This window comes from Cherax quadricarinatus, unplaced genomic scaffold (assembly GCF_038502225.1).
Source record: "Cherax quadricarinatus isolate ZL_2023a unplaced genomic scaffold, ASM3850222v1 Contig4464, whole genome shotgun sequence".
NCBI classification, from domain to species: Eukaryota; Metazoa; Arthropoda; class Malacostraca; order Decapoda; family Parastacidae; genus Cherax; species Cherax quadricarinatus.
The window spans coordinates 3,333-28,593 of record NW_027199490.1 but is presented as its reverse complement, the minus strand read 5'-3'; the positions used below and the strand labels follow the sequence as shown (position 1 = coordinate 28,593).

Genomic DNA, 25,261 nt, shown 5'->3' with positions numbered 1-25,261 from the left:
TTCTACCCTTTCGTTTCCCCATACTTTGGTACAATCCATCGTCTCCCCGATCTTTACTCAATTTCCTTCTTCCATCTCCAATATTGTACCACATACAACGTCCTTGTCCTCAGAAACACTTGAAGCTATCTCAGAATATATTGATGAGGCTAGACCATTGATGGCCACCGATCCGTCTGCACAACTTCATCGGATCCTTTTCCCGATGGAACCTTTAGTGAAAGTGCATTTCTTATACTCACCAGTATTCCATACCGTCAGCTCTTCGTTATGCTTCGCAGCATTACACTGCAGCCTGCATCCACTTGAATAAGTGGTATACAGTCTGGGTTTTGTATCTCTCTCCTCGGGCATTATCTATCCCGGATGTTGCATTTCTGGTTTCTTCCTTACCGCCACCATTTCTGTTATTTGGCGATTTTAATGTCCACCATTTCCTCACAAGGCGACCTGTTCTTTTTTCCCCTCATTCCTCTATGCTGTACAGTTCCTGTATTCCTGAACAAGATTTCTTGATCTTCCTTTTTGATCGCTGAATGTCCTGGAAGCCTCGCGTAACCTTCCCGAAAGCTGCTTATCAAAGCCTCTTGAATTTCCTTACCGCCCTAGCTCATCTTTCTTGGGGGCTGATAGACGAACCCTTCTTCGTCTTTATTCTGCTCTGATCTTATCTAAATTCGACTACGGCGACCAACTATTTTCTGCAGCCTCTCCATTACATTTTTTAAACTTATTCCCATTCATCGTCATAGGTTACTCTTGTATCTTGGGACTAACGTCCCATTTTTGAAAGTCGTTACAACGCCCATTGTTTCCGTTATTTTGTCCGCTCTCACGGCCTTCATGAACCATCTACGTATAAGACGATAACAGATGTAGTAGAAATTCTTTGTTTCATCGTTGCCCCTATTCATTACACCCTTTTCCTCTCCGTATGTGATCTCTGTTGGTTTCCCTTATGTTGTCTCTCCTTTACGTCCCCTGGCATCTTTTCTCTTCTTTCTTAGGTAGTCCAGATAATTCGTGTACACTCTTCCACACTTCCATGTGCGGAAGCTCGCTCACCCACTGTAAATTCACGCTCACTCTTTCTTGCTCATATTCGTTCTCACTCTCATGCTAATAATGATCCTTTTGAAATCACGTGTTCTCTCTAGGCTGGAATATTGCTGTACATTAACATCTCCATTTAAGGCAGGTGAAATCGCAGAACTAGAAAATGCACAGAGAACCTTTTCTGCACATACTATAAGTTCCATCAAATCCCTTAACTACTGGGAACGCTTGGAATCACTTGACTTGTGCTCAGTGGAGCCCAGGCGAGAGAGACATCATAATCTATACCTGGAAAATCCTAGAGGGACTGGTCCCTAATCTGCACACGGAAATCACTCCCTACGAAAGCAAAACACTTTGCAGACGGTGCAACATTCCCTCAGTGAAAAGTAGCGGCGCCATTAGTTCACCAAGAGAGAAAACAATGTGTCCGGGGCCCAAGACTATTCAAGAGCCTCCCACCAACCATAAGGGAAATTACAAATAGGCTCTTGGCTGCCTTCAAGAGGGAGCTGGACAAATGCCTAAAGTCAGTGTCGGATCAGCCGGGTTGCAGTTCGTATGTTTGATTACGTGCGGCCAGTAGTAACAGCCTAGTTGATCAGCCTGGAACCACCTGGAGGCCTGGTCATGGACCCGGAATACCCTCCAGGGAGACTCCAGGTAGGTAAGTATCAGCTGTCTCACTCATGGACACCTCAGGGTAGAGCGGCCGGCACCGCTTTGAGAGGATTGCCGCATCTTAATAGATTGTCCTATCCATCAGTGGACTTGCAGAATTCATTTCCGACTTTTCCACCTCCCCAACACACTTTTACTAACCTCCTTGATGAAAGTCCCTCTGAGGCAGACACGAACGATCTTTACAACGTAAACTAACTTATTGCCTAAACTTTATTATATTTTACTCTTTGCACTCCCAACGACCGTCACTGTCCCCTAGCCCAGCACACTACTGCCTCTCCCTCGTTCTTAACCTCCACTTATTCTTCCTCCAGCACACCCCTCCCTGCAGCAATGTAATAATGATAATAATAGGGATAAGCATAACACCAAACATATCACTGGAGGTCCATATCAGCCGAATAACCGCAGCTGCCTACACTCCCCTGGCAAATTTAACAATGGCATTCAGGTACTTCAACAAAGTATCCCTCAGAACCTTACATGTGACGTCCGCCGGACTTATAGAGTACTCACCACCAGTGTGGAGCCCTCATATGAACGTTCAGAGATTCTCTGTGACTTTAATCCCAACAGTATAAAGAATGACCTTAGAAGAAAGAATAAAAAAGAGTTAAGGCTGATAATGAGTGCAACGTACAAGATAAACTAATAACTTTCTGGGGCCAGAGGCTGGCTGAAGGAAGGGAATAAACGATTATAGATGGGAGCAAGAGATACACGAGTCATACACCGTATATGTCAAACCATTTAGATGAATAGTAGTAGTAGTGAGAATGTAGCCACTGAGAGGTCACGTCCCTCTGAAATCAAACAATTCTCACTTGAAAAAGTTGTCCAATGTGTTTTCCCTTCTGTACCAAGATGCCATTGTGTTGCAGTGTCTGACAGAGTGAATATCAAAATGGTATACTATACCATTTTGATATTCACTCTGTACCTCTCCTTCCGACAGTATTTAAGTCTCAACACTGTCGCTTGATCTTCAGTTAGTTCCAGACTTTGGAACAGAACTTCTCCAGACTGACAACCTCAAATCTACGACTTCAAGGGTGATGGACTGATTGCATCGTCTTCACATCTCTACTGCTCCTGCCTACTTTCTGTACTCGACTGAAGAAGCCTACTGTGTAGGCGAAACGTTTCGGAATAAAGTTGCCTAAATGTTGCCTATGTGTCTTACCTACCAACCTGTCGGTACTGTATACCATTTTGATATTCACTCTGTCAGACACTGCAACACAATGGCGTCTTGGTATAGAAGAGAAAACACCTTGGACAACCATTTAGATGAAGCCGTACTGGAAGCATATTATGTACGATAGGATCCAGGAATAGCGTGTGAACTCTTGTAAGAGATGACCTTGGAGCTGAGAAGGTATGGCAATGCAGAAATAATGTAAATAAGACGTATAATGTGGGTAAAGCAATGTGACTCACGGAATCAAAATAACACAAGAGCAAATAAATCACATTACGGGATAAAAGATTTAGATTTTGCCACCAAAGTGGCTAGTTTATTGTACACCCATATTCATAATGGTGAGGGATATGGATAAGCGCGTATGGGTACACAAAAGGCCAAGGAATAAGGCCCCAAAAGGGTTAACAGGAGTACATCTAGATTTATATCTACAGTTCATTTATCTGTTACATACAAAATTTAGGAAATTTGCTTAATATATCTGGTATTTTATTTTCACTAATAAGATATCTTGACATGTCACATAGGTTATTATATTGTCTATTCTATATTCCTCAATAAGTGGACAATTAAGCACACACTGTTCAAGATAGTGACCATAGGGCTGGCTACATCTCTCTCATTTGGTTTGATCATACAGGACAACGGATGGAACTTGAACACTGTTGTAGGATTCACCTGCCTTGGGTTCAAAACCACGCCCGTTCTGTAGTTTGATTAAGACAGTATATTATGAAGCGTTCCATCCACCAGGAACTTGATTAAAGTTAAATTTATCAAATGCAAATGTGACATTTTATTGTGACAACGTTTCTCTCTCCAGAAGCTTTGTCAAGCCGTTGACACAGATGTGACATTAGTTTCATCTGTGTTTATTTACCTAACATTTTGTCGGTAATTCTAATTACAGTTGGTGAGAAGAGAAGAGTAACATAGTCAGCCCTATTAATGACAATTGATGGTGTGATGAATAAGACAGGTGCGCCACACCTGGGTAACCCAACTGATGAGACGCTTTGCTAATTCAGAGAAATAATTGAGAGTGGAAGATATAAAGAGGTAATTTCAGGTGTTCAGTCCCTTTCCATTTCCTCTACTGTCACCAGTATTTACATTCTCGGTACTGGAGTGAAAATAGTTCCAGTGAGGCAGGTACAGGTGTCCAGGTGAGGCAGGTGTCCAGGTGAGGCAGGTGTTCAGGTGAGTCAGGTACAGGTGTCCAGGTGAGTCAGGTACAGGTGTCCAGGTGAGTCAGGTACAGGTGTCCAGGTGAGCCAGGTACAGGTGTCCAGGTGAGGCAGGTGCAGGTGTTCAGGTGAGTCAGGTACAGATAATCAGGTGAAACAGGTAATCAGGTGAATCAGGTACAGGTGTCCAAGTACAGCTGTTCTACCCCTGTATTCCCACACCTGTATTTACAACCTCCCATACAGTAAATTTTTCACATCAACAGTTTATATTAAATTAAAAATCAGTCGCTGTGCTTGCAAATGAGGAACAAAAAAAAATATATTTTAGTTGTCCCCGCGAGCGTGACGTCATAAACGCTGTGTTTGTTGTAATTGTTTTGTCTAGTGAAAAAAAAAAGATAAATTGGATAGCTAATGGGTTTTTCTTTTATTTTCTTTGCTTATTTTTCTCCTCTTTATTGTTTGTGTTATCTTTCATTGTTGTTGTTGTTGTTGTTGTTGGAGTAATATTTTCGGTGTTTTTGTTACTGGACCAGTAACGTCATCAGTATTCTTGTTACTGGGGGGGGGGGGTTATTTCGTATCAATCACCGGGGGGTTTCAACGACGTTTCATCTGCTCGGGGTATCGCAATGTTTCACCCTCTGTCTCTCAAGGTTTGAGTAGTGATGACGTGAGCTGCTGCTGCCCCTAGCGTTGATTGGTGGCAGTTATATTTTCACAACATGGCGCTGGCCAGCCGGAGACGCATGAACACAGTCTGTGTTGAGCTTATCCGTGGGGCTGTGACAGGAACTTCTATGGAGCTGCTACTACCTGCAGTCATACGAGATACATATGGTATTGCTAACGAGGAGATATGTGGAGTAGCGCTGAATGGCACGACGAGGATCTTTGTCAAGTTTAACTTGGCAAGTGTGTATGAGGCGGTAGTGGACAAGTACCAGGAGGTCACTTTGACAGTTAACTACTCTGTGACGGTGCGACTTCACGACGTATCTCGCCATTACACATGGCTTAAGATTAGAAATGTGCCTTTCGAGGCGGATGAGTCTGACATCCGTCTTGCGATGGGTAAATATGGTACAGTACATATGGCCACTGTTGGGAGGTGGGCTACTGGGCCATACGCAGGGATGAAGGAACGTATTCTGTGAAGATGACTTTACGTTACCCTATTCCGTCGTACGTAGTGCTGCCAGAATTTCGGACCCAGGTGTTTGTGACATACGCTGGGCAACGCCGGACCTGTCGGTTGTGTGGGTCATATGATCACCTAGCGGCTCTGTGTGGAAGGAGACGTGGCAACATGGAACAACGGCAACGACATGTAGCAGAAGAGAAGGGTGAGGAGCAAGATTTGCCTTATGTGACTCTGCCTACACAAGGTGGGTCCTGGAGTGAGGAGGTCGAGAGAGCGGAGGAGATGGAGTCAGCAGGTGTGATGAGGGGAAGTACACCCCTTCATTGAACGTAGCTCAGGTGTTGGAAGAGAACACTCCAGATACGAGTGATAGCGACGTGGAAGACTCATTAGCCAAGGCTTTAAATGTGTTATTGGATGACAAGAGTATTGGCCAGGTTGGGAGTCCAGACCTAGTTCTTGGGCCTGCTGTGGATCAGGGCATGGAACAGGATAAGCGGTCAGCGCAGTGTGATATGAATGTCTTGATGATGCAAGCGGTGGAGGTGGAGGTCCACCGGGACACTGTAACAGACATGATGCAAGCAGAGGGAGCGTCACGGAAGCGCGCTGCTGCGCTACCTGACTCCGAGGAAGTGCTCACACCTGCTCAGCGCACTGGGAAAAAGTCCTGGGTGGAAGTTACGCAGAGAGGATCCAGCGGCCCTAAGGGGCAGTAGTTGGTTAAGAGCGTTCCTAAAGGGGGTAGAGGAATCGAGGTGTCACGAAACGATCTGGTGGCAAGACAGTACCAGTGTCAAGAAGAAAAACCACTCTGTAGGCTTCAAGTGCATGACATTGAACATTAATGGATTGCGATCAGAGAAAGTGTGTATGGTTTAGTGAATATTTGGTGCGTAATAGTGTTGATGTGGTGTTCGTGTAGGAACACAACTACAGACCAGGCTATGAGTTGAAGGTGAATGGGTATATTGTGCATGTGGAGCATGCGATAAGGTTGAAAGGAGGAGTTGCCATCCTGGTAAGGGAAACTAGCCCGTTCGTAGTGAGGCATTGTGAGGGTGGGGAGGGGAGGGTGATTCGTGTGGATGGGTGGTGGGGTAGGGTACAGATGAGTTTGGTGTGTGTGTATGGTCCGGCAGAGGGAGATGTGCGTATTAAGAATAAATTTGTGAAGGATGTCCTAGTATATTATTTGTGTGCTTTGCCGGGTGTAGCTGTAATTGGTGGTGATTGGAATTGTGTGATAAGGCATAAGGACGTGGAACCTAGAGGGGCAGGGTATTGTTCGGGGATTTTGGGGGAATTATTAAATGGGGTGGGGTTAGTGGGTGTTGGGGAGGGGTGGGGTTGTAGAACATGCTTTTGTTAGACATGGATATGCAGCTAGGCTCGATCTCTTGTACGTGCCCCAAATAGTAATAGTGAGCAGAGTGCGTGTGGTGGATGCGGTTTTCTCGGATCACAGGGGAGCACTGGTGGACCTAGAATGGGAGGGATTGCCTAGAAGGGGTCAAGGTTATTGGAAGTTAAATGTGAAGCTGTTGCAGGGTGAGGAATGTCGTCAGTCTTTTGTGCAATTGTGGGAATGGTTGGTGGATGAGGCGCCTGGGGATGATGCTCTGGTAAGTTGGTGAGATTCGGTGACTAAAACTCGCATAAGAGAATATTATATTTGTCGTGGGTGGGAATATAATCGGTTAAAGTATGGGTTTCAAAGATATCTTGAAGGGCAGCTGCCTGACTGTTATGCAAGAGGAGGAGCAAGCTATCCAGTGCAGGACATTGAGGGTTTGAAGGAAAGTATTAGGGTATTGCAAAACGAGCGTTTTGATGGTGCGCGAATTATGGGAGGATTGGAAGAAGTGCTATGGGGTGATCGACCGTCGGCTTGCGTGTTAAGGGGCCAGAGAAAGAGGAGAGTGACGATGGAGATGATGGGGTTAAACATACATGTAGGGATGGAAGGGTATAGAGCAGGTCAAACATTGGTAACGATAGAGGGTATGAGTGGATATGTAGACGCTTGGTTTAAGTCATATATGCAAAGCGTGGGCATCTGTGAAGTGGCATTAGGGAAAATGGGAGGGTATGTGCAGTGTGAGCTTTATGGTCAAGATCGGGAGGCATTAGGTGGGCTGATTACGGAGTGTGAGATTTGGCGTTGTCAGGGGTGAGCTTGGGAAAGGCGCCGGGTATAGATGGGCTGCCAAATGATTTTTACATAAAGATTTGGGGAGTTCTGAGTTTTTTTAGTAAGGTTGTTTAACATACTTAAGGCGGCTGCGGTAATGGGAGAGCAGCAACGGACTGCCGTTGTGGTGTTGGTACCGAAAGGGGAGCAGTCAACGGTAATGGATTATCGGGCTCCTTCTCTTATGTGTAGAGATTATAACTTGTTCGCGAGAATATTAGGGAACAGAATCAAGAGGGTGATAGGCAAGGTAATTGATAGTGGGCAATATGGGGTGCCAGGAAGGTCAATTAATGAAGGGCATGGCATGATTTGAGAATTTATGGAGAAACGGGGGAAGTTGGGTGATGGGGTGTATTGGCGTTAGATTGGAAGGTTGCTTATGATAGTGTGGAAAGGGAAGCGTTATGGAGGTTCATGCGTTAGCAAGGTTTTGGGGAAGAAATAATATCTTTGGCAAAATTATTGTATCAGGGGGTGTCGATGAGGGTGCAGGTTAACGGGAGGCTAGGAGTTAAAATACAGATGCGACGGGGACTGCGCCAAGGTTGCCCACTATCGCAAATATTGTTTGCGTGTATACAGGATCCATTTTATAGGGCCATTCGGAGGTGTGTTGCGGGAGGTGGGGAGGGTAATGAACGGGGGGAGGGGAGCTGGTATCGTAGGTTATGTGGATGACACGACTGTTTTGGTGAGAGGTAATAGGGACTTGCTTAGGGTGGGTAAGGTGGTGGATGTGTTTGGGGAGGCTTCAGGGATGAAAATTAATGTTGAGAAAACTAAGTTTCTGGACCTAAGGGATAGTACACATGGGGATGAGGTGGTAGGGGGTGGGTGGAGTGTGGTGGATCAACTATTGATATGTGGGATAGTTTATGTGAGAGACACACAGGTGGCTCAAGAGGTGAATTCGGTGCGAATAGTGGATGGAGTATTGAAAAGACTTGTTGGTTTGAGGGCGGCGCAACTAACGCTGCATCAAAGAGTAAGAGTGACGAACGTGCTATTGTACAGCAAGTTATGGCATGTGGTTGTCATGTACCCGCTGATGTGACGTGAAGTAAAACGTTTACAACATGGGGTTTTTAGGTTTATATGGGGATCGTGTTGCGAATGGTTAAGTAGAGCGGTGTTAACACTTCCGGTCAGTCGGGGAGGGCTGGGGCTTATACCTCTGGAAAAAAGGATGATGAACGTGTACTTAAAATGAAATTTTATAAGGGAGGGGGGCGGGAGGGGAGGTGGACTTGTGAGAGTACGTAAGGATATGCAGCGGTGGTGGGGGGGTAGGGATTTAATAGTCGGTGAGGCCATGTTGAGGTTTTTAATGACAGTGAGGGACACTTCGTGCGTTAAATTGCGGGTCCTCGAAGGAGTGGAAGGTGGGTCAGTGGTGGCTGCTGTTGAAGGGGCATACCCTATGTATGAGTGGAGCGAAATATGGACGCGTCTAAAACAATTACGTGTAAAACCGGGTGTTCGGGAGGTAATGTTTAGATTTTTACATGGGATTTTGCCGTCTGGGGTTGTCCTATTCAATAGGAGGATAAGGGAGGGAGGGGAATGTAGAGCGTGTGGAAGCATGGAGACAATTTTTCATGCGGTATATTTTTGTGACTGTATAGAAGTTGTGCGGGTCTGGTTAGGAAAGGTGTTTAGGTTAGTGGGTGGGGGAGGGTTGCAGGTGTTGCGGGCTTTAAGTTTGGATATAGGTGGGGTGAGTAAGATGGTGGAGAATGCAGTGGCGTATTTGGTCACGGATTTTATTTATACGTCATGGGCCATGAGGGAGGTGGGCGTGGATGAAAGGATAAAGGTGTTAGCTGCGACATTTTACAGAACTAAGTGTCGTAATAGGGAAATTTACGGAGGGAGTTGGGAGAATGCTTTTACTGAGGGCTATCGGAGTTTTAGGTTGAGGGATTTATGGGATTTACGTGCAATGTAAGGGGTGGCGGCGGGCTGGCTTCCCGATATGGATAGTGTGAAAGGGTTTAGTGTGGAAGAGAATGAATATAGTACTGAGACATAAGTGCCTTTGACTGTGTGATGAGCGGGTTGTGTGTGGTGGACGATACAAGTTCTTCAATTTAATTGTTAATTATGCAATTGATAAAGGACGACAGATGTCGTAGTGTGATAGAATATTATATATATGTAACGAAATTGTTGGTATGTGTGTAATGAAATGACAATGTGGGTGCACTGTGTGAATGCAAATTCTATATATAAACAAGAGGTATTGAGTGTGGTAGGAAGGCATCAGTATTTATCGAAGTGTGAAGGTCATGCACTGTTATGTATTATGTAAAAAGACTTACATCTTAGTAGTGGTTTTAATGATATGGTCGAAATATTTTTAGAAAAGCTTGACTCATCTTGTGTTTTTACATATTGTTTTTTCATGGGAGCTCTATAGAGCCCGTAGGTTTAGGTTACCTTTGAGTTGACATATATTGTATGGTATATGATGGATGACATAGGATTAGGTTTTTGTTTGTTTTACTGGTTGTGTTGTAAAGTGTATGCTTCATAAGTATATATTTATACCTTCCTCTGGAAGGTGATATGTTTGGGAGTCTAGTAGGTATACGTTGTACATGAATCATATAGAATTGATTTTTATATTATCTCAATACATCGAGTTATACTGAACGTATCATGTTGTTCAGTATGGAATAATGCAAGCATTTCATACAATATAAAGTAAAATATAAAGATTGTTACGTGTCAGGTGACTTGACACGCAAAAAGGGGATGGGGGAGGGTTAGTGTTTTCAGAATGTAAGGTGTACATTCCGTGGCAGGATGTACAATCAGGAATTAGATGTACCTGCCAAGGGGTCTTTAGGTTAGATTTAGTGTTCCAGGCATAATGTCATTACTCCAAGAATTGGAATGGTCATTGTTTACTGTACAGATTTGTCTTTCAGATGTACCATATTAATTGGAAAGTACATGTACTATGCATAATTTTGCAATATATATTGTAAGACTTATTGTTGCAATTGAGATGTGTATTGATTTCTTTTTTTTTCCACCATTGTTTTCGCTATGTAATTCGTCGTTTACCTTTATGTACTATGCATGTCTTTTAAATAAAACTTCATTTACACACTCGTGCACACTTGTATACGCTTCCATGAGCTCAAGGACACAAGTACACACACACTTGTACACATTCGTGTGCACATTTGCACACACGAGTGTACAAGTGTTTGTACAAGACACACTTGTATTCTCACATACACTCATGTACATTCTCTTGTACACACTCTTGCTCATATGTTTATATAATCATGTACACACTGCTGCACAGATTCTCTTGTACACATGTACACACTCAGTGTACATTGTTCTACACTTATGTACACATGTGCACATCTTCTTCCCCCTCTCTTGTGCACATATAAACACATGTACATATATTCACATTCGTTTGCACAACAATGTTGAAGGTACTCGTGTGTACACTCAAGTACACTCATGTGCAACTCAAGTATACATTCATGTGTACACTCAAGTACACACTAATGGATACACACATGTACACTTACACTCTTTGTCATTGTAATATTAAAAAAAAGTACACCTCGCCACTACAATATTCCTCGCAACTACAATATTCCTCACCACTACAATATTCCTCGCAACTAAAATATTCCTCACCACTACAATATTCCTCACTACTACAATATTCCTCGCCACTACAATATTCCTCGCCACTACAATATTCCTCGCAACTAAAATATTCCTCACCACTACAATATTCCTCGCCACTACAATATTCCTCGCAACTAAAATATTCCTCACCACTACAATATTCTTCACCATTAAAATATTCCTCGCAACTACAATATTCTTCACCACTACAATATTCATCACCACTACAATATTCCTTACCACTACAGTATTCCTCACTACTACAGTATTCCTCACTATTACAGTATTCCTCACTACTACAATATTCCTCACCACTATAATATTCCTCACCACTACAGTATTCCTCACAACTACAATATTCCTCTCCACTACAATATTCCTCTCCACTACAATATTCCTCATCACTACAATATTCCTCACCACTACAATATTCCTCTCCACTACAATATTCCTCATTACTACAATATTCCTCACCACTACAATATTCCTCGCAACTACAATATTCCTCACAACTACAATATTCCTCACCACTACAATATTCCTCGCAACTACAATATTCCTCTCCACTACAATATTCCTCATCACTACAATATTCCTCACCACTACAATATTCCTCGCAACTACAATATTCCTCTCCACTACAATATTCCTCATCACTACAATATTCCTCGCAACTACAATATTCCTCGCAACTACAATATTCCTCACGACTAAAACATTCTTCACCATTAAAATATTCCTCGCAACTACAATTTTCTTCACTACAATATTCATCACCACTACAGTATTCCTCACTACAGTATTCCTCACTACTACAGTATTCCTCACTATTACAGTATTCCTCACTACTACAATATTCCTCACCACTATAATATTCCTCACCACTACAGTATTCCTCACAACTACAATATTCCTCTCCACTACAATATTCCTCTCCACTTCAATATTCCTCACCACTACAATATTCCTCACCACTACAATATTCCTCACCACTACAATATTCTCCACCACTACAATATTCTCCACCACTACTATATTCCTCACCACTACAATATTCCTGGCAACCACAATATTCCTCACCACTACAATATTCCTCGCAACTACAATATTCCTCTCCACTACAATATTCCTCATCACTACAATATTCCTCGCAACTACAATATTCCTCGCAACTACAATATTCCTCACGACTACAACATTCTTCACCACTACTCTATTCTTCACCACTACAATATTCTTCACCACTACAATATTCCTCACCACTGCAATATTCCTCCAACTACAATATTCCTCACCAATACAATATTCTTCACCACTACAATATTCCTCGCAACTACAATATTCTTCGTCACTACAATATTCATCACCACTAAAGTATTCCTCACTACTACAGTATTCCTCACTACTACTGTATTCCTCACTACTACAATACTCCTCACAACTACAATATTCCTCATTACTACAGTATTCCTCTCCAGTACAATATTCCTCTCCACTACAATATTCCTCTCCACTACAATATTCCTCTCCACTACAATATTCCTCACCACTAAAATATTCCTCACCATTAAAATATTCCTCGCAACTACAATATTCTTCACCACTACAATATTCCTCGCAACTACAATATTCCTCGCAACTACAATATTCCTCGCAACTACAATATTCCTCACCACTACAATATTCCTCGCAGCTACAATATTCCTCACCACTACAATATTCCTCGCAACTACAATATTCCTCGCCACTACAATATTCCTCACCACTACAATATTCCTCACCCTGCAATATTCCTCACCCCTGCAATATTCCTCACCACTAAAATATTCCTCACCACTACAATATTCTTCACCACTACAATATTCCTCGCAACTACAATATTCTTCACCACTACAATATTCCTTACCACTACAGTATTCCTCACTACCACAATATTCCTCACTACTACAATATTTCTCACTACTACAATATTTCTCACCAATACAATATTCCTCACCACTACAGTATTCCTCACCACTACAGTATTCCGCACTACTACAATATTCCTCACCACTACAATATTCCTCACCACTGCAGTATTCCTCACAACTACAATATTCCTCTCCACTACAATATTCGTCACTACTACAATATTCGTCATCACTACAATATTCGTCACTACTACAATATTCCTCACCACTACAATATTCCTCACCACTACAATATTCTCCACCACTACAATATTCCTAGCAACTACAATATTCTTCTCCACTACAATATTCCTCGCAACTACAACATTCCTCGCAACTACAATATTCCTCGCAACTACAATATTCCTCACCACTACAATATTCCTCACCTCTACAATTTTCATCTACATTATTCCTCGCAACTACAATATTCTTCACCACTACAATATTCATCACCACTACAATATTCCTCACCACTACAGTATTCCTCACTACTACAGTATTCCTCACTACTACAGTATTCCTCACTATTACAGTATTCCTCACTACTACAATATTCCTCACCACTATAATATTCCTCAACACTACAGTATTCCTCACAACTACAATATTCCTCTCCACTACAATATTCCTCACCACTACAATATTCCTCACCACTACAATATTCCTCACCACTACAATATTCTCCACCACTACAATATTCCTCACCACTAAAATATTCCTCGCAACTACAATATTCCTCACCACTACAATATTCTTCAACTACAATATTCTTCACCACTACAATATTCTTCACCACTACAATATTCTTCACCACTACAATATTCCTCACCACTGCAATATTCCTCCAACTACAATATTCCTCACCACTACAATATTCTTCACCACTACAATATTCCTCGCAACTACAATATTCTTCGTCACTACAATATTCATCACCGCTACAATATTCATCACCACTAAAGTATTCCTCACAACTACAGTATTCCTCACTACTACAATATTCCTCACAACTAAAATATTCCTCATTACTACAGTATTCCTCTCCACTACAATATTCCTCTCCACAACAATATTCCTCTCCACTACAATATTCCTCTCCACTACAATATTCCTCACCACTAAAATATTCCTCGCAACTACAATTTTCTTCACCACTACAATATTCCTCGCAACTACAATATTCCTCACCACTACAATATTCCTCGCAAATAAAATATTCCTCGCAACTACAATATTCCTCGCAACTACAATATTCCTCACCACTACAATATTCCTCGCAACTACAATATTCCTCACCACTACAATATTCCTCGCAACTACAATATTCCTCGCAACTACAATATTCCTCACCACTACAATATTCCTCACCACTACAATATTCGTCACCCCTGCAATATTCCTCACCCCTGTAATATTCCTCACCACTACAATATTCCTCACCACTGCAATATTCTTCACCACTACAATATTCCTCGCAACTACAATATTCTTCACCACTACAATATTCACAACTACAATATTCCTTACCACTACAGTATTCCTCACTACCACAATATTCCTCACTATTACAATATTTCTCACTACTACAATATTTCTCACCAATACAGTATTCCTCACCACTACAGTATTCCTCACTACTACAATATTCCTCACCACTACAATATTCCTCACCACTGCAGTATTCCTCACAACTACAATATTCCTCTCCACTACAATATTCGTCACCACTACAATATTCGTCACCACTACAATATTCGTCAGAACTACAATATTCGTCACAACTACAATATTCCTCACCAATACAATATTCCTCACCACTGCAATATTCTCCACCACTACAATATTCCTAGCAACTACAATATTCTTCTCCACTACAATATTCCTCGCAACTACAATATTCCTCGCAACTACAATATTCCTCGCAACTACAATATTCCTCGCAAGTACAATATTCCTCGCAACTACAATATTCCTCACCACTACAATTTTCTTCAACTACATTATTCCTCGCAACTACAATATTCTTCACCACTACAATATTCATCACCACTACAATATTCCTCACCACTACAGTATTCCTCACTACTACAGTATTCCTCACTATTACAGTATTCCTCACAACTACAATATTCCTCACCACTATAATCCTCACCACTACAGTATTCCTCACAACTACAATATTCCTCTCCACTACAATATTCCTCACCACTACAATATTCCTTACCACTACAATATTCTCCACCACTACAATATTCTCCACCACTACAATATTCCTCACCACTACAATATTCCTCGCAACTACAATATTCATCACTAAAATATTCTTCAACTACAATATTCTTCACCACTACAATATTCTTCACCACTACAATATTCTTCACCACTACAATATTCCTCACCACTGCAATATTCCTCCAACTACAATATTCCTCACCACTACAATATTCTTCATCACTACAATATTCCTCGCAACTACAATATTCTTCGTCACTACAATATTCCTCTCCACTACAATATTCCTCACCACTAAAATATTCCTCGCAACTACAATATTCTTCACCACTACAATATTCCTCGCAACTACAATATTCCTCGCAACTACAATATTCCTCGCAACTACAATATTCCTCGTAACTACAATATTCCTCGCAACTACAATATTCCTCACCACTACAATATTCCTCGCAACTACAATATTCCTCACCACTACAATATTCCTCGCAACTACAATATTCCTCGCAACTACAATATTCCTCACCACTACAATATTCCTCACCACTGCAATATTCCTCACCCCTGTAATCCTCACCACTACAATATTCCTCACCACTACAATATTCTTCACCACTACAATATTCCTCGCAACTACAATGTTCTTCACCACTACAATATTCCTTACCACTACAGTATTCCTCACTACCACAATATTCCTCATTACTACAATATTTCTCACTACTACAATATTTCTCACCAATACAATATTCCTCACCACTGCAGTATTCCTCACCACTACAGTATTCCTCACTACTACAATATTCCTCACCTCTACAATATTCCTCACCACTGCAGTATTCCTCACAACAACAATATTCCTCTCCACTACAATATTCCTCTCCACTACAATATTCCTCACCACTACAATATTCCTCACCACTACAATATTCCTCACCACTACAATATTCCTCACCACTACAACATTTCTCGCAACTACAATATTCCTTGCCACTACAACATTCCTCGCAACTACAACATTCCTCACCACTACAACATTCCTCGCAACTACAATATTCTTCACCACTACAATATCCCTCGCAACTACAATATTCCTCGCAACTACAATATTCCTCACCACTTCAATATTCCTCACCACTACAATATTCTTCACCACTACAGTATTCCTCACTACTACAGTATACCTCACTACTACAGTATACCTCACTACTACAATATTCCTCACTACTACAATATTCCTCATCATTACAATATTCTTCACCACTAAAATATTCCTCACCTATACAATATTCCTCATTACTACAGTATTCCTCACCACTACAATATTCCTCTCCATTACAATATTCCTCTCCACTACAATATTCCTCTCCACAACAATATTCTCTACCACTACAACATTCCTCGCAACTACAATATTCTTCACCACTACAATATCCCTCGCAACTACAATATTCCTCGCAACTATAATCCTCACCACTACAATATTCTTCACAACTACAATATTCTTCACAACTACAATATTCCTCACCACTACAATATTCTTCACCACTACAATATTCGTCTCCACTGCAATATTGCTCACCACTTCAATATTCCTCACCACTACAATATTCTTCACCACTACAATATTCCTCGCAACTACAATATTCATCACCACTACAATATTCCTCACCACTACAGTAATCCTCACCACTACAGTATTCCTCACTACTACAGTATTCCTCACTACTACAGTATTCCTCACTACTACAATATTCCTCACTACTACAATATTCCTCACCACTACAATATTCCTCACCACTACAGTATTCCTCACCACTACAGTATTCCTCACCACTACAGTATTCCTCACCACTAAAATATTTCTCACCACTACAATATTCCTCATTACTACAGCATTCCTCTCCACTACAATATTCCTCTCCACTACAATATTCCTCTCCACTAAAATATTCCTCTCCAATACAATATTCCTCACCACTACAATATTCTCCACCACTACAATATTCCTCGCAACTACAATATTCTTCACCACTGCAATATTCCTCGCAACTACAATATTCCTCGCAACTACAATTTTCCTCACCACTACAATATTCTTCACCACTACAATATTCCTCGCAACTACAATATTCCTCGCAACTACAATATTCCTCACCACTACAGTATTCCTCATCACTACAGTATTCCTCATTACTACAGTATTTCTCACTACTACAATATTCCTCACTACTACAATATTCCTCACCACTACAATATTCTTCACTACAATATTCCTCACCACTACAGTATTCCTCACCAATACAGTATTCCTCACCACTACAGTATTCCTCTCCACTACAGTATTCCTCTCCTCTACAATTTTCCTCTCCACTACAATTTTCCTCTCCACTACAATATTCCTCTCCACTACAATATTCCTCTCCACTACAATATTCCTCTCCAATACAATATTCCTCACCACTACAATATTCCTCACCACTACAATATTCCTCACCACTACAATATTCCTCACCTCTACAATATTCCTCACCACTACAATATTCTTCACCACTACAATATTCTTCACCACTACAATATTCCTCGCAACTACAATATTCTTCACCACTACAATATTCCTCGCAACTACAATATTCTTCACCACTACAATATTCCTCGCAACTACAATATTCTTCACCACTATAATATTCCTCACCACTACAATATTCCACTACAATATTCCTCTCCACCACAATATTAATCTCCACTACAATATTCCTCTCCACTACAATATTCCTCTCCATTACAATATTCCTCGCAACTACAATATTCCTCACCACTACAATATTCTTCACTACTACAGTATTCCTCTCCACTACAGTATTCCTCTCCACTACAATATTCCTCTCCACTTCAATATTCCTCTCCACTACAATATTCCTCTCCACTACAATATTCCTCACCACTACAATATTCCTCGCAACTACAATATTCTTCACCACTACAATATTCCTCACCACTACAATATTCCACTACAATATTCCTCTCCAGCACAATATTAATCTCCACTACAATATTCCTCGCAACTACAATATTCCTCACCACTACAATATTCTTCACTACAATATTCCTCACCACTACAGTATTCCTCACCACTACAGTATTCCTCTCCACTACAGTATTCCTCTCCACTACATTATTCCTCTCCACTTCAATATTCCTCTCCACTACAATATTCCTCTCTACTACAATATTCCTCACCACTACAATATTCTCCACCACTGCAATATTCCTCGCAACTACAATATTCTTCACCACTACAATATTCCTCGCAACTACAATATTCCTCACCACTACAATATTCCTCGCAACTACAATATTCTTCACCACTACAATATTCCTCGCAACTACAACATTCTTCACCACTACAATATTCTTCACCACTACAATATTCCTCACCACTACAGTATTCCTCACCACTACAGTATTCCTCACCACTACAGTATTCCTCACCACTACAATATTCCTCACCACTACAATATTCCTCACCACTATAATATTCTCCACCACTGCAATATTCCTCGCAACTACAATGTTCTTCACCACTACAATATTCCTCGCAACTACAATATTCCTCGCAACTACAATGTTTCTCACCACTACAATATTCTTCACCTCTACAATATTCCTCGCAACTATAATATTCCTCGCAAATACAATATTCCTCACCACTACAATATTCATCACCAGTACAATATTCCTCACCACTACAGTATTCCTCACCACTACAGTATTCCTCACCACTACAGTATTCCTCACCACTACAATATTCTTCACGACTACAATATTCCTCACCAGTACAATATTCCTCACCAGTACAGTATTCCTCACCACTACAGTATTCCTCACCACTACAATATTCCTCACCAGTACAATATTCCTCACCACTACAGTATTCCTCACCAATACAGTATTCCTCACCACAACAGTATTCCTCATCACTACAGTATTCCTCACCAATACAGTATTCCTCACCACAACAGTATTCCTCATCACTACATTATTCCTCAACACTGCAGTATTCTTCGCTACAATATTCTTCAACACTGCAATATTCCTCGCCACTGCAATATTCCTCGCCACTACAATATTTCTCGCCTCTACAATATTCCTCATCACTACAATATTCTTCACTATAATATTCCTCGCCACTACAATATTCCTCACCTCTACAATATTCTTCACCACTACAATATTCTTCACCACTACAGTATTCCTCGCCACTACAATATTCTTCACTACAATATTCCTCACCACTGCAATATTCCTCACCACTGCAATATTCCTCACCACTGCAATATTCTTCACCACTACAATATTCCTCACCTCTGCAATATTCCTCACCACTACAATATTCTTCACAGTATTCCTCACTACAATATTCCTCACCACTACAATATTCCTCGCCACTACAATATTCATCACTACAATATTCCTCGCCACTACAATATTCCTCACCACTGGAATACTCCTCACCACTGCAGTATTCTTCTCCACTGCAATATTCTTCACCACTGCAATATTCCTCGCCACTGCAATATTCCTCACCACTACAATATTTCTCACCATTACAATATTTCTCACCACTAAAATAGTCACCACTACGAAACTCCTAAACACTAAAATGTTCCTTATCAATATCCAACACTACAATACTCGTCACTACTACAATACTCGTCACTACTACAATACTCGTCACTACTACAATACTCGTCACTACTACAATACTCGTCACGGCTAGAATACTCAACTACAATATTCCTCACTACAATACTCAACTACAATATTCATCACTACTACAATACTCCTCACTACAATACTCCTACTACAGTACTCCTCACTACTAGAATGCTCTTCACTACTACAGTACTCACCACTACAATACTCCTAACTACTCCAATACTAACTAGAATACTCCTCACTACTACAATACTCCTCACTACTCCAATAGTAACTAGAATACTCCTCACTACTACAATACTCCTCACTACTACAATACTCACTACTCCAATAATAACTAGAATACTCCTCACTACTACAATACTCCTCACTTCTACAATACTACTCGCCGCTGTAATACTCCTCACTACTACAATACTTTTCACTACTGCAATATTCCTCACTACAATACTCCTCACTACTACAATATTCCTCACTACAATATTCCTCACTACTACAATACTCACTACTACAATACCCCTCACTACTACAATACCCCTCACTACTGCAATACTCCTCACTACTTCAATATTCACATCTACATTACTTCTCACCCCTGCAATACCCTCACTGCAATACTCCTCACTACTGCACTACTCCTACTACACTACTCCTCAATACTACACTACTCCTCACTACTACACTACTCCTCAATACTACACTACTCCTCACTACTACACTACTCCTCAATACTACACTACTCCTCACTACTACACTACTCCTCAATACTACACTACTACTCAATACTACACTACTCCTCAATACTACACTACTCCTCACTACTACACTACTCCTCAATACTACACTACTCCTCAATACTACACTACTCCTCAATACTACACTACTCCTCACTACTACACTACTCCTCAATACTACACTACTCCTCACTACTACACTACTCCTCAATACTACACTACTCCTCACTACTACACTACTCCTCAATACTACACTACTCCTCACTACTACACTACTCCTCAATACTACACTACTCAATACTATACTACTCCTCAATACTACACTACTCCTCAATACTACACTACTCCTCAATACTACACTACTCCTCAATACTACACTACTCCTCACTACTACACTACTCCTCAATACTACACTACTCCTCAATACTATACTACTCCTCAATACTACACTACTCAATACTATACTACTCCTCAATACTACACTACTCCTCAATACTACACTACTCCTCAATACTACACTACTCCTCACTACTACACTACTCTTCAATACTACACTACTCCTCACTACTACACTACTCCTCAATACTACACTACTCAATACTATACTACTCCTCAATACTACACTACTCCTCAATACTACACTACTCCTCAATACTACACTACTCCTCAATACTACACTACTCCTCAATACTACACTACTCCTCACTACTACACTACTCCTCAATACTATACTACTACTCAATACTACACTACTCCTCAATACTATACTACTCCTCAATACTACACTACTCCTCAATACTACACTACTCCTCAATACTACACTACTCCTCAATACTACACTACTCCTCAATACTATACTACTCCTCAATACTACACTACTCAATACTATACTACTCCTCAATACTACACTACTCCTCAATACTATACTACTCCTCAATACTATACTACTCCTCAATACTACACTACTCCTCAATACTACACTACTCCTCAATACTACACTACTCCTCAATACTACACTACTCCTCACTACTACACTACTCCTCAATACTACACTACTCCTCAATACTACACTACTCCTCAATACTACACTACTCCTCACTACTACACTACTCCTCAATACTACACTACTCCTCAATACTACACTACTCCTCAATACTACACTACTCCTCAATACTATACTACTCCTCAATACTACACTACTCAATACTATACTACTCCTCAATACTACACTACTCCTCAATACTATACTACTCCTCAATACTATACTACTCCTCAATACTACACTACTCCTCAATACTACACTACTCCTCAATACTACACTACTCCTCAATACTACACTACTCCTCAATACTACACTACTCCTCACTACTACACTACTCCTCAATACTACACTACTCCTCAATACTACACTACTCCTCAATACTACACTACTCCTCAATACTACACTACTCCTCAATACTACACTACTCCTCACTACTACACTACTCCTCAATACTACACTACTCCTCAATACTACACTACTCCTCAATACTACACTACTCCTCAATACTACACTACTCCTCAATACTACACTACTCCTCAATACTACACTACTCCTCAATACTACACTACTCCTCACTACTACACTACTCCTCAATACTACACTACTCCTCAATACTACACTACTCAATACTACACTACTCCTCAATACTATACTACTCCTCAATACTACACTACTCCTCAATACTACACTACTCAATACTATACTACTCCTCACTACTACACTACTCCTCACTACTACACTACTCCTCAATACTACACTACTCCTCACTACTACACTACTCCTCAATACTACACTACTCAATACTATACTACTCACTACTACACTACTCAATACTACACTACTCAATACTACACTACTCAATACTATACTACTCACTACTACACTACTCCTCAATACTACACTACTCAATACTATACTACTCCTCACTACTACACTACTCCTCAATACTACACTACTCCTCACTACTACACTACTCCTCACTACTACACTACTCCTCACTACTACACTACTCCTCACTACTACACTACTCCTCAATACTACACTACTCCTCACTACTACACTACTCCTCAATACTACACTACTCAATACTATACTACTCCTCACTACTACACTACTCCTCACTACTACACTACTCCTCACTACTACACTACTCCTCAATACTACACTACTCCTCAATACTACACTACTCCTCACTACTACACTACTCCTCACTACTACACTACTCCTCACTACTACACTACTCCTCACTACTACACTACTCCTCACTACTACACTACTCCTCAATACTACACTACTCCTCAATACTACACTACTCCTCAATACTACACTACTCCTTAATACTACACTACTCCTCAATACTACACTACTCCTTACTACTACACTCCTCACTGCTACACTACCCCTCACTACTACACTACCCCTCACTACTACACTACCCCTCACCACTAAAATACTCCTCACCACTACAATACTCCTCACCGCTACAATACTCACCACTACAATACTCCTCACCGCTACAATACTCACCACTACAATACTTCTCACCACTACAATACGCCTAACCACTACAATATTCCTCACCTCTACAATACTCCTTAACACTACAATACTCACCACTACAATACTCCTCACCACTACAATACTCACCACTACAATACGCCTCACCACCACAATATGCCTCACCACTACAATACGCCTCACCACTACAATGCACCTCACCACCACAATACTCCTCACCACCACAATACTCCTCACCACTACAATACTCCTCACCACTACAATAACCCAAAAAGTTTTTTCCAGGTCTATAAAACAAAAGTTAGAGTTAAGATACGTCCCCTTAAAAATAACTATGGGCACCTTACTGACAAAGAGAATGAAATGTGCTCGATTATAAATAATTATTTTCTCTCAGTTTTTACACAGGAAGACACTAACAATATTCCAGTAATTAATTTTTACAGTGGGCTAGAAGATAAATTATGTAACATCACAGTCACTAGTGAAATGGTTGTGAAGCAGATAGACAGACTGAAGCAAAATAAGTCGCCGGGTCCTGATGAGGTTTTTTCAAGGGTTCTTAAGGAATGCAAAATGGAACTCTGTGAACCATTAACTAATATTTTTAATTTATCTCTTCAAACAGGTGTAGTGTCTGATATGTGGAAGATGGCTAATGTAATTCCTATTTTTAAAACAGGGGACAAGTCGTTACCGTCAAATTACCGCCCAATAAGCCTGACCTCAATTGTAGGCAAATTACTAGTCAATTATAGCTGAGATTATAAGAAGCCATCTCGATAAGCATAGCTTGATTAATGATACTCAGCATGGATTCACAAGAGGCCGGTCTTGTCTAACTAATTTATTAACTTTCTTCAGTAAAGCTTTTGAGGCTGTTGACCACGATAAAGAATTTGATATTATTTACTTAGATTTTAGTAAGGCTTTTGATAGAGTTCCGCACCATAGACTGTTAAAGAAAGTGGCAGCTTATGGCATTGGGGGAAAAGTGCTCTCGTGGATCGAGTCATGGCTCACTGACAGGAAGCAGAGAGAGTCCATAAATGTGGTTAAATCCGAGTGGGGATCTGTAACAAGTGGCGTTCCACAGGGATCAGTCTTGGACCCGTTGTTGTTTATAATATATATCAATGATCTTGATGATGGAATTACTAGTGATATGAGCAAATTCGCCGATGACACAAAGATAGGTAGGATAATTGATTCAAACGTAGATGTTATGGAACTTCAGGAGGATTTGGACAGGCTCTATTCTTGGAAAAGTGGCAGATGCAGTTCAATGTAGATAAATGCAAGGTTCTGAAGCTTGGGAGTGCCCATAACCCTAGTACTTGTAAGTTAAATGATGTAGAACTTAGCCATACAGATTGCGAAAAGGACTTGGGGGTTATGGTGAGCAGCAACCTTAAACCAAGACAGCAATGCCTAAGCGTACGTAATAAGGCAAATAGATTACTGGGATTTATATCAAGAAGTGTAAGCAACAGAAGTCCAGAGGTCATACTGCAGCTTCATACATCATTAGTAAGGCCTCACCTAGATTATGCAGCTCAGTTCTGGTCTCCATATTACAGAATGGACATAAATTCGTTAGAAAACATTCAGCGTAGGATGACTAAATTAATACATAGCATTAGAAATGTTCCTTATGAAGAAAGATTGAAGACTCTTAAGTTACATTCACTTGTTAGACGAAGAATGAGGGGAGACCTGATCGAAGTGTATAAGTGGAAGGTAGGTATTAATAAAGGGGATATTAATAAGGTCTTGAGGATGTCTCTCCAAGAGAGAACCCGCAGTAATGGATTTAAATTAGATAAGTTTAGATTTAGAAAGGACCTAGGAAAGTATTGGTTTGGAAATAGGGTAGTTGATGAGTGGAACAGTCTACCTAGTTGGGTTATTGAGGCTGGGACTTTG

The 25,261-nt window shown here is 40.7% G+C and overlaps 1 protein-coding gene across 1 annotated transcript; it reads left to right on the top strand.

The window, feature by feature from the left end:
• Window positions 1–20,776: 20,776 nt before the first annotated feature.
• On the top strand, window positions 20,777–23,266 carry LOC138852150 (uncharacterized; the record flags this gene model as incomplete). Its single annotated transcript, XM_070081829.1, is given in 2 exon segments — window positions 20,777–22,837; window positions 23,072–23,266. Coding segments are annotated over 2 exon segments (2,256 nt in total), but the record flags the coding sequence as incomplete, so codon positions are not given.
• Window positions 23,267–25,261: the final 1,995 nt, after the last annotated feature.